The following is an 18,767-nucleotide window of genomic DNA, read 5'->3' as shown; positions in this document are numbered from 1 at the left end:
AAAACAGATGAAAACATGTTAGGCTTTTACAATACAAATTACAGGAAGAAAAGTTGCTTCAAATCCTCTTGGCTGTTAGCAGTGAGCAGAAGACAGGATGCCCAGGATGAATATCTGGGCAGACAGGTTATTCTAGGGACTGTAGGTTTGAACAAGTGCTGTCTTCATCTCTCAGTTCCTAATCTCCTACCCCTTCTGGAAAAGATAGTTAAAGTTGGTGGTGGCCGCCCATGGGTCTAGAAAGCAGTTATGGGCCAAAGGGAAGGCAGGAGGGTCATCCTGAGACCTGGACCTGTCCCCTCTTCCCCCGCAAGCACTAATCAACTGATCCAATCAGCCCCAAACACAGTGATGGGTGCCACTGTGTATGCTGATTACCAACAGGCAGCAACAGTGATAACAAAGTTGGATACGTAGGTGAGTGGGCAGGGGTCAAGTCCCAGAAGAATCCCGAAAGCAAGACCATGTATGGAGCTTTTTATTAAGGTTATGTCACTAAAACAGAGGCAGGGCAAGACACAGGTACATGAGGAAAGCATGAAACAGGAGTCTGTCAAGGACAGGATGTTTTATCGTTGAATGTAACGCTTAAAAGTTACGAGAAGGGAGGAAATGGCTACAAGTTAAAAAACAGCATTCCGCGTGCAGGAAACATGCTTTTGTAAATGTTACATAACCTGCTGGTTTCCAAAATGTGTTGCATTGTCTCTCTCGAGCATAAGCTCTGATGGGTTGTTGTTTCCTCTGTAAACGTTTCTTTAGTTGGCCTTCTTAGCAGGTAAAACAATCTCTACAAATCCACGGCTTTGCAGGGGAGAAAGAAATGCAATTTTCTGCAATTTAGGAGAGACCTTGAGCGAGCTTCACCAAGCTCCTTGGTTAGTATTCCAGGCAGCAGCCCATCTACTGCTTGTTTAGGACAGCAAGGGAGGGAGGAGACAGGCAAGGGAAGAAGGCGGTTTGGGAGGGCCTGCTTGTTCAAGCACATCTTCCAGGACTTGCAAAATCTTCCTCCCTCCTTGTAATGGGCTGAACTGTGTCCTCCCACCACTCACATGTTGACGTTTTAACTCCCAGGACCTCAGAATGCGACTGTATTTGGAGATAGGGCCTTTCAAGAGGCAATTAAGATAAAATGAGGTCATCAGGGTGCGGCCTAATCTATACGACTGGTGTCCTTATAAGAAGAGAAAACTGGGCTTCCCTGGTGGCGCAGTGGTTGAGAGTCCGCCTGCCGATGCAGGGGACATAGGTTTGTGCCCCAGTCCGGGAAGATCCCACATGCCGCGGAGCGGCTGGGCCCGTAAGCCATGGCCGCTGAGCCTGCGCTCTGCAACGGGAGAGGCCACAACAGGGAGAGGCCCGCGTACCGCAAAAAAAAAAAAAAAAAAAGAAGAGAAAACTAAGACACAGACATACACAGAGAGAAGATGGCCATCTACAAGCCAATGAGAGAGACCCCAGAAGAAAACAACCCAAGTGACACCTTGATTTTAGACTTCCAGCCTCTAGAGCTATGAGAAAATAAATTCCTGTTGTTGAAGCTCCCCCAGCCTGGGGTACGTTGTTACGGCAGCTCTAGCAGACTAACACCCTTCCGTCCCTCCCCTTGAAACTGAGGAGGACCCTGTGGGGCTCCTGGGCATGGAAGCCTTTCTGTCCTCCCTTTCTTGTAGGCAAGACTCCAGCCTCCATGACCCTCCCTGGGTTCCAAAGGGCAGATTCGAACAGTTGCTAATCAAGGGAGAAGCAGCCAAGAGACCACCTGAGATTGAAGGGACCAGAGAAGCTCATCAAGATTAGGAGACCGACCACCTGAGATGAGAGTAAAGGCGTGCAGACCCTGCACACACCCTAATCTTATCAGCAACCCCACCCTTGAACTATTGCTATAAAACTCTTCATCAAATCCTCCTGGGTTGGGACACAAAGTTTTTCAAGGCAGCAGCTTGCTGTGTTCCACTTTGCCTGGCAAAGCAACGAAGCTATCCTTTTCTACTTCACCCAAAACTCCGTCTCTGAGATTCAGTGTGTCACCAGTTACAGAGAAGCTGAGCTTTTTTTTTTTTTTTTTTTTGCGGTACGCGGGCCTCTCACTGTTGTGGCCTCTCCCGTTGCGGAGCACAGGCTCCGGACGCGCAGGCTCAGCAGCCATGGCTCACGGGCCCAGCCGCTCCGAGGCATGTGGGATCTTCCCGGACCGGGGCACGAACCCGTGTCCCCTGCATCGGCAGGCGGACTCTCAACCACCGCGCCACCTGGGAAGCCCAAGAAGCTGAGCTTTTGGCATCACCCTTTATGGCCCGGCTGGTCACTTTTCCTGCTACAAGCATCTGTCCTCTCTCTCCGCTTCCAATCCTTGCTTCTCTAATTTTCAGAGCTACTGTCTGGCTTTTGAAAAACACAAGCAAAAATTTTTTGCTGTTTCATAAATCTCAGCTGGGAAATGTCAAGGAAGAAAAAAGGAAACTGCCACCCAAACACCCTTTTACTTCCATCCACCCTCACTGTCAGGACACGCCCGGGCTCCACCAGGATCAGCGCGGGCGTACTGGGGAGAGAGAAAAATGCATGCCTGGCATTCCTCTGACTTTCATTTGGGTTTTGTAAAGCAGTGCAGAAAGTCCTACGGTCTTTAAATGGTCTTTAAACAAATAGACAACCATTCACATGGACATGCCCCAGACGTCCACAGCTTAATGCCGCACCTTTTGATGGGTACACATTTTGCGAAGAGGAAGCTCCTGGGTGGGACTTTCAACGTAGCTGTTCTGAATTGGTTATTTAACCCTCATCTTCAGCATGCTGTCTTTTCCTATCTCGGCTTACTCCACCCACTTCTGGTCCTAGGGAAGTAACTCCTTGGCGTATAAGACAGGACCCAAGAAAAGATGTCAATTCTATCACTGAATGGCATGCAGTTTTTAAATATAAACCAACCTTTCCAAAATGTAGCAGAGGGAGGAACACTCCCAAACTCATTCTACAAGGCCACCATCACCCTGATACCAAAACCAGACAAAGATGTCACAAAGAAAGAAAACTATAGGCCAATATCACTGATGAACATAGATGCAAAAATCCTCAACAAAATACTAGCAAACAGAATCCAAAGCACATTAAAAGGATCATACACCATGATCAAGTAGAGTTTATCCCAGGAATTCAAGGATTCTTCAATATATGGAAATCAATTAAATGTGATAAACCATATTCACAAATGGAAGGATAAAAACCATATGATCATCTCAATAGATGCAGAAAAAGCTTTTGACAAAATTCAACACTGATTTATGATAAAAACTCTCCTGAAAGTAGGCATAGAGGGAACTTACCTCAACATAATAAAGGCCATATATGACAAACCCACAGCCAACATCGTTCTCAATGGTGAAAAACTGAAACCATTTCAGGAACAAGACAAACCATGTCAGGAACAAGACAAGGGTACCCACTCTCACCACTACTATTCAACATAGTTTTGGAAGTTTTATCCACAGCAATCAGAGAAGAAAAAGCAACAAAAGGAATCCAAATCAGAAAAGAAGTAAAGCTGTCACTGTTTGCAGATGACATGATACTATACATAGAGAATCCTAAAGATGCTACCAGAAAACTACTAAAGCTAATCAATGAATTTGGTAAAGTAGCAGGATACAAAATTAATGCACAGAAATCCCTTGCATTCCTAAACACTAATGATGAAAAATCTGAAAGAGAAATTAAGGAAACACTCCCATTTACCATTGCAATAAAAAGAATAAAATACCTAGGAAGAAACCTACCTAAGGAGACAGAAGACCTGTATACAGAAAACTATGACACTGATGAAAGAAATTAAAGAGAATACAAACAGATGGAGAGATATACCGTGTTCCTGGATTGGAAGAATCAACATTGTGAAAATGACTCTACTATCCAAAGCAATCTACAGATTCAGTGCAATCCCTATCAAACTATCAATGGCATTTTTCACAGAAACAGAACAAAAATTTTCACATTTGTATGGAAACACAAAAGACCCCAAAGAGCCAAAGCAATCTTGAGAAAGAAAAACGGAGCTGCAGGAATCAGGCTCCTGGACTTCAGACTATAGTACAAAGCTACAGTAATCAGGACAGTATGGTACTGCCCCCAAAACAGAAATATAGATCCATGGAACAGGATAGAAAGCCCAGAGATAAACCCACACACCTATGGTCACCTTATTTTTGGTAAAGGAGGCAAGAATATACAGTGGAGAAAAGACAGCCTCTTCAATAAATGGTGCTGGGAAAACTGGACAGCTACATGTAAAAGACTGAAATCAGAACACTCCCTAACACCATACACAAAAATAAATTCAAAATGGATTAAAGACCTAAATGTAAAGCCAGACACTATCAAACTCTTCGAGGAAAACATAGGCAGAACATTCTATGACATAAATCACAGCAAGATTCTGTTTGACCCACCTCCTAGAGAAATGGAAATAAAAACAAAAATAAACAAATGGGACCTAATGAAACTTAGCTTTTGCTCAGCAAAGGAAACCATAAACAAGACGAAAAGACAACCCTCAGAATGGGAGAAAATATTTGCAAATGAAGCAACTGACAAAGGATTAATCTCCAAAATTTACAAGCAGCTCATGCAGCTTAATATCAAAAAAACAAACAACCCAATCCAAAAATGGGCTGAAGACCTAAACAGACATTTCTCCAAAAAAGATATACAGATTGCCAACAGACACATGAAAGGATGCTCAACATCACTAATCTTTAAAGAAATGCAAATCAAAACCACAATGAGCAGGGCTTCCCTGGTGGCGCAGTGGTTGAGAGTCCGCCTGCCGATGCAGGGGACACGGGTTCGTGCCCTGGTTCAGGAAGATCCCACATGTCGCGGAGCGGCTGGGCCCGTGAGCCATGGCCGCTGAGCCTGTACGTCCGGAGGCTGTGCTCCACAACAGGAGAGGCTGCAACAGTGAGAGTCCCGTGTACCAAAAATAAAACAAAAAAAACAAAAAAAACCCACAATGAGGTATCACCTCACACCAGTCTGAATAGCCATCATCAAAAAATCTACAAACAATAAATGCTGGAGAGGGTGTGGAGAAAAGGGAACCCTCTTGCACTGTTGGTGGGAATGTAAATAGATACAGCCACTGTGGAGAACAGTATGGAGGTTCCTTAAAAAACTAAAAATAGAACTACCATACAACCCAGCAATCCCACTACTGGGCATATACCCTGAGAAAACCAAAATTCAAATAGAGACATGTACCACAATGTCCACTGCAGCACTATTTACAATAGCCAGGACATGGAAGCAACCTAAGTGTCCATTGACAGGTGAATGGATAAAGAAGATGTGGCACATATATACAATGGAATATTACTCAGCCATAAAAAGAAACGAAATTGAGTTATTTGTAGTGAGGTGGATGGGCCTAGAGTCTGTCATACAAAGTGAAGTGAGTCAGAAAGAGAAAAACAAGTACAGTATGCTAATACATATATATGGAATCTAAAAAAAAAAAATGGTTCTGAAGAACCTAGGGGCAGGACAGGAATAAAGACGCAGACGTAGAGAATGGACTTGAGGACACTGGGAGAGGGAAGGGTAAGCTGGGACGAAGCGAGAGACCGGCATGGACATATATACACTACCAAATGTAAAACAGATAGCTAGTGGGAAGCAGCCACATAGCACAGGGAGATCAGCTTGGTGCTTTGTGACCACCTAGAGGGGTGGGATAGGGAGGGTGGGAGGGAGACGCAAGAGGGAGGGGATATGGGTATATATGTATATGTATAGCTGATGCACTTTGTTATACAGCAGAAACTAACACAACATTGTAAAGCAATTATACTCCAATAAAGATGTTAAAAAAATAATAAAGAAAGAAAGAGAGAGAAAGAAAGAGCGAGCGAGAGAGAGAGAGAGAGAGAGAAAGGAAAGAAAGTAAGAAAGGAAGGAAGGAAGAAAGAAAGAAAAAAATAAACCAACCTGATAGGGTGAAAGGGGAAATGAAAGAAGAGATTACCTGTAATTACCCAGTAGTCTCTGGTTGTTTCTGATATATCAAGGTTGGGGTATTCCAGCGCTAAAACAAACAAGAAACACACCAAATTACTTTCACAGGTTTTATATGTAAATATTGTTCAGAGAAATAGACATAGCTGACAATATACCAAGCAGCTAAATCCTGCTTTATCATTCTTGGGAATTCTAGGACATACAGACTGAAACTTGCTATTCAGAAAACTAAAATACTCAGTAAAGGGCTTTTGGGTGTCTGCTTTTGGTTTCTCCATCAAAACCTTCTTAAGTGAAACACTTCCATTGTCAAGACCTACAGGTAGAACCTATCTTAACAATAGCTTTCTCTTTAAAAATTATCCAACCATCACAACACTTTTAGGAATAATTATTTCTTGAATGGATTTTTCCAGTGTCAAGGACTAAGTTTTATAGCCAAATGTAACAGTACCATTTCTTTACAGGTGTGGTGACCATCAGAGTTAATACATGTAAAAGGCTTAGCATAGTACCTGGCACATAGTAAGTACTCAATAAATCATAGTTGTGTTATTGTTATTATTCTCAGAATATCAAGATGATGAAAAACGAAATTCTTCATGTGCTGCCAGGTGACATAATGCCATCTTTAATGACATCATCTTTTCCATAAAATCCAGAAGCATCTTTCCCTAGTATATGGAAAGTCACAAAAGCTTGCCATTAAACAAACATTAAAAAAAACTCTGAGTGTCTACTATGTGCTAATAAGTACATTCACACACATTATCTCACTTATCTACCATATATAAAAGAAGGAAATAGAAACAATTTTGCTAATACATGTTTAAAAAAATAACTTGCCCAGTGACCTTTAGAAATGTACCAATGATTAAATTTAAGAGCATAGATCTTTACTTCCTTTGGCTACCAAGTAAATGTTTGGGTACAAAATGTAGGCTGCATCGTCTTCAAAGTCTATGACTGCTGAATGGTAATGAGGATTATGTAACTGAAGCATTAGAGGAAGATGAGGCCACAAGCCTATGGGGACTTCATTAAGTGAAGTCACGATGCTGACTGCACATGAGTTGCATCATAATATCTATAGCCCGGGCAAGGGCTGTAGGCCCAGGAACATCTGCTGATGGCAGAAGTGGAGGAAACCATAGCAACCCAGATTGCCACAAGGACAGATGCTATACCAGGCAGTGTTATAAGCTCAGAAGGCAGACTGCTTGGGTTCAAACCCCAGGTTCCACGTCTCGCTAGCTATGTCAGAGTAGGCATCTTGTTAAAACTCTTGGAGTTTCAGTTTTCCCATCTGCAAAATGGGGTTAATTCTGCACCTACCTTATAGGGTAGTTGTGAGGATTAAATGAGATACGAGATAAGTGAAGGGTAAAAAGCACCTACTGCTTTTTTCAACGTGTAATAAAGTTTTCACCAATTCAATCCCCGTTGATCACATATTTCAGTTGTGATATAATGACAAAAGAGGTAGCATGTGGCCTGGCACCATGGAGGTTTGCTAAACAGACAAGGCCCCGGAGAAGATGGCAGAGTCCCTGTAGGACGTGGACATACTCACGTTCGGCGATGGTGAGCGGCGGGTAGGTGAGGTAGAACCCCACCAGCTCAGCGGAGAGCTGGCGGAGGAGGCTGCTGGCCACGGTGCCGTTGAGGAAGGAGCTTCGGTTGCCCACCACGTACACCAAGGTGACTGTCTGGGAGGCGTTGGACGTGCTCACCATCTGAATCGACACAGGAGGAAAGGGGAGGGAGACATGCCAAATAAGATGAGGGTCTGTTTCATGGAGGTCGTGGGAGGAGAAGTTTAAGGAGAAGTTGAGGTTAGGAATGAAAGGGAGGTGGGAAGAGAGCAAGGAAGAGATAAGAATAACAGTAGTTGTCACTTACGGATTGCTTGCTTACATGCCAGACATCGTGCTAAGGGCACATGATCTCATTTAATCCTCACCGCAACCCTAGGAGGTGTATCCTGTTATGACTCCCTTTTACAGAGGAGGAAACTGAAGCCCAGAATGATCAAGGGACTTGCCCAAGGTCACACAGCTAATAAGTGACGGAGACAGGATTCCAACCCAGGCAGCCTGACTTCGGGTTTTAACCACTGGTGTGTGTATCTTTTCCAGGGGCTAAATGGTCTCAGGCTACTTTTATGGTTCTGAAAATACACAATAGAGCATAGGAATGGCAAATTTAAGGAGGACTCAACTGCTCAGACAGAGAAAGCCTGAGTCAAACTTATGGGGGTTTTAAAGTTGAAAGGACAGGGAATGCACACCGTCCATCATCAACCTAGTCATGGACAGCGTGACCGAACCTGATGACAAAAAGAATTCAGAAATAGAAAACAGCTTCTTTAGAGAGAGATTCCATTTCCTTGTGGTCTATTAATTCAATGTAAAACATGTGAATATTACTATGAGATGGTGTGGTTTTCTTCTCGAATCTTGTCTAAGTCAGTTTTTTAGTTATGAGGAAATGAGACTTTTATAGGTCAATGTATACATAAAAATATCCCACAGATGAGCTTTGAAAAACAGATGCGGTAGGAAGGCATTCTGCCTGGTGAGACACTCTTTATGGGCTTCTGTGCTGGCGTCTGCCCCTTCCCCCTCCAGATCCATTTGCCACCCTGCCCTCATTCTGCTCAGTGCCCCCAGAGGCAGACCCCTGTGGACCACATCAATGGGCTCCTTGGCCCCCTGGCTTCAGCTGCAGGCAGCTCAGGAGGATGTGGGAGAGAAGGAGGAGAGTGAGGTCAGAGTTGGTGTCAGGGACTCCCTCCCGTGGGGTCACAGCTCATGCTGGGCAGCTCTGGCCTCAGGCTTCCCACAACTGCTGGCTCCTCTCACCGCATCAGCCCCAACTGTCACAGCCTTGGCAGCTGCACTGTCCCTGTGGTTTCCCTAGAGCCCGCCCACACTTCTACAAAGTCCATTTCATTGGACTTTCCTCAAATTATCTTCATTTGAATGTGTCCTCTCTTTCTGCCGGAAACTGATACCCAGTCTGTCCCAGACCTTTGTGTGCTCAGATATAAATATCTCTGCAACGTTCCTTTTAAACCTTACTTTGAAGAAGACTGTCAAGAATAGCTTCTTCATGTTATTTCGAACTTGTTCCCATAAGTGGAAGTTCCTTTTAAATTCTCTAACACAGTAGCGAGAGTCCCATGATTAACGACATACGGAGTCAACTTTTCTGGTCAACTATTACTTCCTTTCCAACAGTATTTCTGGAATGTGGTTTAGCCACAGATATTCATGCCTCTCCCAAGGTACCAAGAAAAAAGGCACTTCTTTCCGAATAATTCAAAAGACCTCACTGCACTGTCACCTAAAAAAATAATAACTAAAATAACTTTGCAACCTTTATCTCTATTCTGAACACTCTGTTTTTTTGCTTTTCAACACAACTAAATCTCACTGGATCCCAAAGAGCTTGCAATATGGTATCTCTGTACATACTACACTCGACCAGGTAAGTTATACATTTTTTCAGATGAGAATTTTTTTATTGAGGAGACCTCATTGACATACAACATTATATTAGTTTCATACTTTTTTGTGGTAAAATACACATTACATTTTAATCATTTAAGGTGTACAGTTCAGTGGCATTAAGTACATTCGCATTATTGTGCAACTATCACCACCATCCATCTCCAAAACTTTTTCATCATCCCAAACTGAAACTCTGTACCTACTAAATAACGCCCCATTTCTTCCTCTTCCTAGCTCCTAGAAACCACCATTCTATTTTCTCTCTCTATTAATTTGACAAAACTAAATACTTTTTATAAGTGGAATCATACAGTAGTTGTCCTTTTGTGACTGGCTTCTTTCACTTAGCATGATGTCCTCAAGGTACATTCATGTTGTAGCCTGTGCCAGAATTTCCCTCCTTTTTAAGGATGAATAATATTCCATCGCATGTATATACCACATTGACTTATCCATTCACCCATGGATGGACACTTAGGTTGCTTCCACCTTTTGGTTGTTGTGAATAATGCTGCTATGAACACCGGTGTTCCAATATCTGTTCAAGTCCCTGGTTTAAATTCTATTGGGTATATATCCAGAAATTGAATTGTTGGACCATATGGTAATTCTATGTTTTTTTGAGGGAATGCCATACTGTTTTCCACAGCAGCTGCACCATTTGACACGTCCACCAGCAGTGCACAAGAGTCCCAATTTCTCCTTACCAATGCTTATTATTCTCTATTTTTTTATATAATAGCCATCCTCAATAGGTGTGAGTGGTATTTCATGGTTTTTATTTGCATTTCCCTAATGATTAGTCATGTCGAGCATCATTTCATGTGCTTACTGGCTACCTGTATATCGTCTTTGGAGAAATGTCTATTCAAGTCCTTTGCCCATTTCTTACTTGGGTTGTTTGGTTTTTTTCTTGCTGAGCTGTAGGAGTTCTTTACATATTCTAGATATTAACCCCCTATAGATACATGATTGGTAAATATTTTCTCCCATTCTGTGGGTTGCCTTTTGATTATGTCCTTTGAGCCACAAAAGTTTTTAATTTTGATGACATCTAACTTATTTATTTTTTCCTTTGTTACCTGTGCTTTTGGTGTCATATCAACAAATCACTGCCAAATCCAATGTCATGAAGCTTTTTTCCCCTATTTTCTTCTAAGAGTCCTACAGTTTTAGCTCCTACATTTAGGTCTTTGATCCGTTTTGAGTTAACTTTTGTATACAGTGTTAGGTGAGGATCCAACTTCATTCTTTTGCTTGTGGAGATCCAGTTTCCTAGTAGTATTGGTTGAAAAGACTGTCCCTTCCCACACCAAATGGTCTCATCAAAAATCATTTGACCATATATGTAAGGGTTTATTTCTGGGCTCTCTATTCTGTTCCATTGGTCCATATGTCTGTCTTTATGCCAGTACCATACTGCTTTGATTACCATAGTTTTGCACTAAGTTTTGAAATCAGGAAGTGTGAGACCTCCAACTTTGTTTTCCTCTTTCAAGATTGTTTCGGCTATTTGGGGTCCCTTGATATTTCAGGTGAATTTTAGGATGCATTTTTCTATTTCTGCAAAAAACATCACTGGAATTTTGATAGGGATTGCATAGGGATCATTCTGGGTAGTATTTGACATCATAACAATACTAAGTCTTCCAATTCATGAGCACAGAATGTCTTTCCATTTATTTGTGTTTTCTTTACTGTACTCTTTTTTTTTTCTTATAGCTAAGAAAAGTGTGACCATTCTTGGGGGCTGCTTAACAACAACTTCATAAATAAGAAGAGATCCACAGGCCTGAAACCAAGGTCATATCACTGTTCCTTGATAGTCATGCCTTGTGCCTTGCAGGGGATACTTTCCCATTACCCCTCTACTCTTAGACTCATATGGGTTCTGACCGTATCTCTTACTTCCCATTCACTCATGCCATGATTTATTTAGCTAATTAGACCCACAACGCTGACAGAATGGAAAGCTGTTGTTTTCATTCTTAGTATCCATTCTCCCTTCTTCCTTGTCAGCACCACAATTCTCCTTGGGGAAACACCTCCTCCTCTCCAATCAGTTCATGTGCTTTGGTTGCAGTTGTCCCACTCAGGTTCCAGGAGTGGGCATCTCAGCCAGACTTAGTTGACTGGGATATTTCATATCCTTGACCACAGTTACTGGTCCAGAAATGGGCACGTGATCCAAGAGGGTTCAATGAAAACTAATCCAGGATTTTGACTGGAATGACACAAAAAAGGCACTCTGGATCCATGAGACTGTAAGTAATAAGGATGAGGCAAACCTGGAGGTGCCAGGGGCCTGAGGATGATGCCGCCCAGAGCAAGGCAAGCCAAGAGACGAAGAGAGAACTTCATGAAGAAATCATGTAAGCACCTGGATCCAACTGCTCCTGAAGTAAGGAGCTGTGAACCTTTCGGTTACATGACCCAATCACTTCCTCTTTTTTGCATAAGCCTGTGAGCTTGGATTCTGTTGCTTATAATCAAAAAGTCCTAACTGAGTCTACTATACTCTAGCCCCTAATATCAATGCTATACAAGTAAAAAATAATTAAGTCACTTTTTTGATGAATCTCTGAACAAATTAAATATTTACATGGTCTTATTCCACAAAAGATCCAAGGTGCCCCACAAATTACATTTAATACAATAAACTGGTAATTTATTAATTACAAAACCAGGTCCTGAAAAAACAGATTAAAGACAACCCTGGGGCTTCCCTGGTGGCGCAGTGGTTGAGAGTCCGCCTGCTGATGCAGGGGACGCGGGTTCGTGCCCCGGTCCGGGAAGATCCCACATGCCGTGGAGCGGCTGGGCCCGTGAGCCATGGCCGCTGAGCCTACACGTCTGGAGCCTGTGCTCCGCAACGGGAGAGGCCACAACAGTGAGAAGCCCGCGTACCGCAAAAAAAAAAAAAAAAGACAACCCTGGGGTGATGATTAACATGTAGCAATCTATGCATGATATAGGAGCCTAGAGGGTTACTAAATCCACACAACAACTTTGGCTCTGGGCTTCCTGCCAGCCAAGGCAAAAAGTGAAAGAGGGTTAATAAAACAATTCACCCAAAGCTGTGGATAGGTTCAAGAGCATCTAAAATCTATTTAGATGCAATTATCTAATTGCCCATTGTAGTCTTTTCCAAGGAATGTTTGTTACTTGCTTTATAAAGTTTCATCTCACGGCCCCTGACTATCATACGACAACACAAGAGAGGATTCTTAAGGCCAAGGGCAGCTTATTTATCTTGGTGTCCCTTCCAGTGCCTGATAAAGAGAAGCTAGTCGATAAGTCTGTGCTTCTTGAATATAATTAGAATATGTTCCTCTGCCAAGCTCCAATAAGACTCATGTACCTGTGAGGATCATAAATGCAAACAGAAAGAAAAAGGAGCTGAGTCACACTCCTTACATAAATCTTATGTCTGTGACATGTTTTTAGATCTTAGTCTAATATGAACCAGATCATAATGAGATACTTCCATATATACTTTGGGTGAATCTAGAAAAGGACGACTGCTCATTCAAATTAAAATGTATGCTTTTCACATCATATTGGCTTTGCTGATAATTCACTTATGCTAAATGTCAATTTTAAAACCACTGAGCCTGCGCGTCCGGAGCCTGTGCTCCGCAGTGGAAGAGGCCACAACAGTGAGAGGCCTGTGTACCGCAAAAAAAAATAAAATAAATAATAATAATAATAAATGTATTAGAAAGGCTTAAGGAAGCTTCAAGCCTTCCCAAGAAAGGCTTGGGAAAATAAATATTAAATCCCAAATCACAGCAGGTACACAGTTTCACAGCATCTCCCTTGTCATGACCACCACACCCCAGACATCCTCATCATTGCCAGGCCTGACTCAACTCGGTGGCCCCAAAGTGGCACCTTCTCCTGTTGATATCACATGCCCGAAGTACAAAGTTACATTTACACCAGGCAGCTTTGAAATGCGGGACCAAATCACTTCTTGCCAACATTTGTGTTCCGGTTGGCCTCTGTCAACTACACAGCTGAAGCACCCTCCTCCTTACCTGAATCGTCAGGTTGCTTTTAGTATTCAGAACTTTCCTCTGGGCGTCCTGGAAGGCCCTCTGTAGCCTGTGTTCCATCGTCTGAGCAAACTTGCAGGACCGTATGTTGTCCGACTGGCTCACAAACTGTAGCACTAGAATGAGAGTAATAAATCAGTGCTCACCAAAGCTCTGTGTCTTAGTTCCTTGAACTTAATAGCAGTCATGATATAAAACGGCATGATTTTACATCAGAGAAATCAGGCAAATAAGGACAGTTGCAATTTTGGAAGTGGCTCTTAAAATGATTTATAACATAAAAGAATTAAAAGCGGGATCTAACCTGAGATTCCCTCCAATGCAAAGGATTTTGTGATTTCATTTGATTGGCATATGGAGACATCTGCTCCAAGACAACAAAATGGCTTAAGAGTGATCATGTCTTCTATTTCTTTGCAGGGGAAAAAAACAATCAGTTGGCCTGCATGACTAAGTTGTTTGAGTCTTTCAATTTCAATGGTTCCTCTACTCTTGTGGTTTACAAACCACAGATCAGAGTCACCAGGGAGTTTGAAAGAAAGATTCCAAGGCCTAAGCTCAGAGATTCTGATTCAGGGGCATCTGGAACATGTTGCTGCAAAGCACAGATTTTATGGACGCTCAACTCTCCTCAGTAACCACTGCTAATACAGGAAAAAAAAATACAGTATATGATGCTCACAAGTACGATATACTCATAATTATATAAATTGGGAAGAAAGACTCCTGTGAAGGAATATTTCTAATGAGTCCAGGTTGGAAAAGTTTAGGCTGCTGTGCAGGGAACTTGGACATTTGATTAGCAAGGCCCTTGGAGGAAGGTACACAATGACTCTAAGAAATAACAGAGCAGCTAGTGATGGAGTTTTCAAACAGGTGTCCTCTTGGTACCACCGCGGATCCCAGAACGGACAGGAATCCTTTCCTTCTGAGTTACTTGCCTGTTTTCAGCTGCAAGTAGCCTGCAGGCTGGGGAGTCCACGGGGAGGCAAGTACTGCCACAGACTGCAAGGCTGGGATGTGTTGCTTCAGATCTGCAGTGACATTGCTGATCCCATAAACGCCCAGCGTTTCAATCACTGCAGCAGGCAAGTAGACCAGCCTCCCTTTGGTAGCATAATAACCAACAGTGACGTTGTGAGAATGCTCCAGCATGTCCACCTACAAAACAAATGGACCCACAGAACTCAGTGTTCATTTCCATGGTACTTTAAGTTCTTCTTGGTGTTTCTTAGAACCACAACTGTTACTCAGCATGGCTAAGTAATAGGACACTCCCATTTGCCAAATATTCTAACAATCCCATAAGCCTATGGGGATTGTCAAGTCTCAAAATACAAGAATACAACAAAATATAGTTTATATTGAACCTACGGATATAGGATTCAATCTATATTTAATTTAATTCTGGAACAGAATTAAATGTGTGGGGTTTTTTAATTATTATTCTTTAAGTGCCTCAGTATAATCCTGTGAGCATCGATTAGCACCCAAGAAGGCAGGCAGGAGACGGCAGGCAAAAGAGATTTCCAGGGAATGGAATGCTGGGAAAAACAGCTGTATCCTATTTCTCATCATTTATAAACATTAAAAGGCAGAAGTGATAGATTAAGTGGAGGCCCTTCAGGACAGGGGTCAGGTAGTAAATGAGGTGAATTCCTTTCTTTAGAAGCTGAGAGAAGAACTGTTCAGACTTCACTCCATTCTTAGCTTGTGACTGGTTCAAGACCAAGGCAGGGATGGGCCATGGAGAGTTTCTCTTACAGCTGAGTCCTAAGGGATATTGATGATCTGAGCTCATTCTGACCCAACTGGAAGATTCTGAGACTTTCGATTTTATTCTTACTTTGTTTTGTTTTCTTAGTGTTTTATATCAGCAGTTCAGGGTGTTTTTAACACCTGCTTTCCTCCCCCTTATTCTTGCATTTCCATTAGGAGTGTCATGTGTATTTGCCAAAGAAACCAAGACAATTGATTTTGCAGCAGGCTGGGTATGCCTTTGCTTCCTCCACACTGTGTGCCCCCCAGCACGTTGTTACCTAAAGGCAGTGTTCAAGGTGACTTTAGGTGACTTTCTGGATGGAACATGGACTCAGCACCAAATGCCACCAAGTCACCCAGCAAGAAAGTTACTCCCATTCCAACCCTTCCAATTACCTCAAGGAGCAGGTCTCAGTTTGAGGATAATTGACTTTTAACACCTCTCTAATCCTTGCTAACCATATTTTTAAACAAACAAAGGAACACCAGGCCCAGCCTTAATGCCTTCTGTAAGCAACAATGTCTAGCTTGAATTTAACAGACTGTTTCCATTATTTTCATTTTTATTTTTATCTTTTAAAAGTTTTGGCCACACCGCTCAGCTTGCAATATCTCAGTTCCCTGACCAGGGATTGAACCTGGGCCATGGAAGTGAAGGTGCAAATCCTAACCACTAGACCACCAGGGAACTCCCTATTCTCCTTTTTATGATTACCTTTTATTTGTGGCAAATGATCCTGATTACCATTTATGGTGGTAATATCAAACATCCTTTCAACAGAAACGTGTTTAAGTGGTTTTTTTTTTAATTTTTTGGAGTATAGTCAATTTAAAATGTTGTGTTAGTTTCAGGTGTACAGCAAAGTGAATCAATTATACATATACATATCTCCACTCTTTTTAAATTCTTTCCCATATAGGTCATTACAGAGTATTGAGAAGAGTTCCCTGTGCTAGACAACAGGTCCTTATTAGTTATCTATTTTATATACAGTAGTGTGTGTATGTCAATCCCAATCTTAAGTGTTTTTTAAATAAAAGCTGATTTTAAAAAAAACTAACATGTACTAATTGTCACAGCGGTCTGTGATGATATGCAAAAAAGGCAAAAGCTGTGAGAAAATTTGCAAACAACCAAAGTTTAGTGAAAACTGTCTCAGGTAACCACATGGAAGCATTCACATTTTCAAATAAAGTTTCTGGTGCAGAAACCACAGATGCCTCTCGTGGAGAGCATTTCTTCTTTTTTTTTTTTTCAGAATTACATAAAAGAGATTAACCATGACCAATAAACTGTGTACCCAATCTCCTTCCTAGTCCTTCATGTGGTGGTGGGGAAGGACCCCTAATCTGAATGCAGCTGGGGCACAAAGCATCAAAGGAGGAAGCGACAGCAATATTTTTTAGTGATGTAAAGGGTTGTCCATTGACTGCCAATCACACTTACTGCTTGAAAACTTGGAATCAAACCAAAAGGGTGTAAAGCAAGGCTTCCATCACTTAGATATGCCATCAAAATCAGCTAGTGGCTGTTAAATAGTTCTTGGCATTAAAGTGTTTAGAGAAAAAAAATGTTTACTTCCCTATCTGCTGCTGGCAATTCAAGCAAAGGTGGACTCAGTCAGAGTAATTTTTAAATGTCCAGAAATAAATCACTAATTGTTCACAATGGTGAGGAAGATAAAGGAAAAACACAATGGATGATTTCTGCAAAATTACACTGACACAATTAAATACTTTCCCCAAACAACAGGATAATGGGACAATTTAAAACAGAACCTCCAGGCTTAAAAAAAAAAAAAAAACTAGACATAAGGCAATTATCCTCAATTTTCCATCTCAGAATTTGACCTTCTCCAGCTACCATGCATTAGCTATTTGCCCAAATGATGAAAGATCCTACTTCTGTTGTGGCTATGGTACCCAGGTAGGAGGAAAACAATCTAAACAGACTCTGGACCCAAGAGGAAGAGATAGATGAGCCTGGTTACAAAAGCAGGGGGCTTACATGAGCCAAGACGTCATTCTGGTGAAATGCCTTCCGCAATGCCTGTGTGAGCCCTCTGGCTACATTAAACTTCAAGGCTTCACTGATCTGCACCCTCCTTTGGGTCAGAAAGAGAACTGTGGGGCGAAACAGAAGCATGCAATCAGCATAAGGCAGCAGACCTCCTAATTAATGAGCCCTCCTCTCCTCCCCAGCTACCCACCACCTCCTACAGGCTCTGAGCAAAGCTAGTGGGCACAGGTCCAACCAATGGGGCAGCAGCTCCGTTGGTCCCGCTCAAGTCCTAAGGAGAGAAGGCCCCAGCCATTCGTGTGGCCCTAGTGGAGAGAGAGCTAGCATGCTGGTGGTACTTCACTTCTGACCAACGCTGCCTCTGACCCTGAAAGCCAGGCTAAGCCTTGCCTGCCCCTGACCGGTCTGCATGCAAGGAAATTCCTGGAACAGCATCCCTGAGAACCTCCTTAACTGCAGGCCCTGCATCCTAAAACAGCCTAAATCAACCCTGCATCGGGAGGTGCAGTCCTCACCCCACAAGCAGGACAGAGACAGGAATGCAGACCTGGCATGGAGAAGAGGCATTTGTGATTGAACATGACAGGTGCTAGGTGAATGGAAGCCTAGGATGTGGTTGGAGGCCCTTGGAGGAGGATCCAGCTCTGACTTGGGCAAGCGGGTGGGGATCAGGGAAAGTTTCCGGGAGGAACTGTCGCTTCCACTGAGTCTTGGAGGATGATGGGCGTGAACCAGGCCCAGGCCGGAGGGACTGCCCCCTGCCACTCCCAGCAGAGGGAAGACCAAGTGCAAAGGCACAGGGGAGAGAAGTGAATATTTCAGCCTACAATATCAGGCTCGGTCCTGGGGCAGCGGGCAATGAAGGGTTTAAAGCAAAGGCATGTATTTTAGGAGGCTCTCTGGATTCCAGACTGGAGAACAGATTGGAGGGTGGGGGAAGTCTGCAGGCAGAGAGAGAAATCTGGCTGTGGTTTCAGAAATTTAGGTGAGCGATGGTGACGGTGTGAACCAGGGAAGCGGCAGTGAGGGTGGAGGGAAGAGGTATTTAGAAGGTAGAACTGGAAGGAACCGGTCGTTGACTGGGGGTGGCTGGGGTGAAGGGAGGTTGTGAAGAAGAGGGAGGGGAGAATGTTCCAGATTTCTGCACCTAGGTGGCTGGGATGTGGAAAACCAGATGGTATAACTGCTTGAGAAACTGAAAAAGATACTGTGCTTTCTGCTCTGCCTAGTTTCACAATTTCCCATTTTAGAATAAGACACATCTCAAGAGATAATTTCATTTAATTCTTTGCGGGGTGAAGAGGAAGGCGGGACATGAGCATTCAACACTGGCATGTTCTTTCAAATAACGTGTCTAATGCTTTTTATAGCAGACATTGCCACACTATTAAA

At 42.8% G+C, this 18,767-nt stretch overlaps 1 protein-coding gene across 2 annotated transcripts in view; it reads right to left on the bottom strand.

Annotated features, from left to right (window-relative positions):
* Nucleotides 1–18,767, bottom strand: part of KIAA1549L (KIAA1549 like) — a gene marked incomplete at both ends in the record, with an annotated part of 278,158 nt that overhangs the window by 109,398 nt on the left and 149,993 nt on the right. For both annotated transcript variants that reach the window (XM_082660255.1, XM_082660256.1), the window contains 5 exons: nucleotides 6,029–6,088; nucleotides 7,595–7,757; nucleotides 13,577–13,710; nucleotides 14,536–14,755; nucleotides 17,364–17,479. In XM_082660255.1, coding sequence (XP_082516381.1) covers nucleotides 6,029–6,088; nucleotides 7,595–7,757; nucleotides 13,577–13,710; nucleotides 14,536–14,755; nucleotides 17,364–17,479 — 693 coding nt within the window. The remainder of the gene's footprint in view (nucleotides 1–6,028; nucleotides 6,089–7,594; nucleotides 7,758–13,576; nucleotides 13,711–14,535; nucleotides 14,756–17,363; nucleotides 17,480–18,767) is intronic.

The sequence above is a fragment of the Grampus griseus genome, assembly GCF_964374135.1.
Source record: "Grampus griseus genome assembly, chromosome: 8".
Classification (NCBI taxonomy): Eukaryota; Metazoa; Chordata; class Mammalia; order Artiodactyla; family Delphinidae; genus Grampus; species Grampus griseus.
The sequence above is the reverse complement of the archived record's forward strand: the minus strand, read 5'-3'. Positions and strand labels throughout refer to the sequence as shown.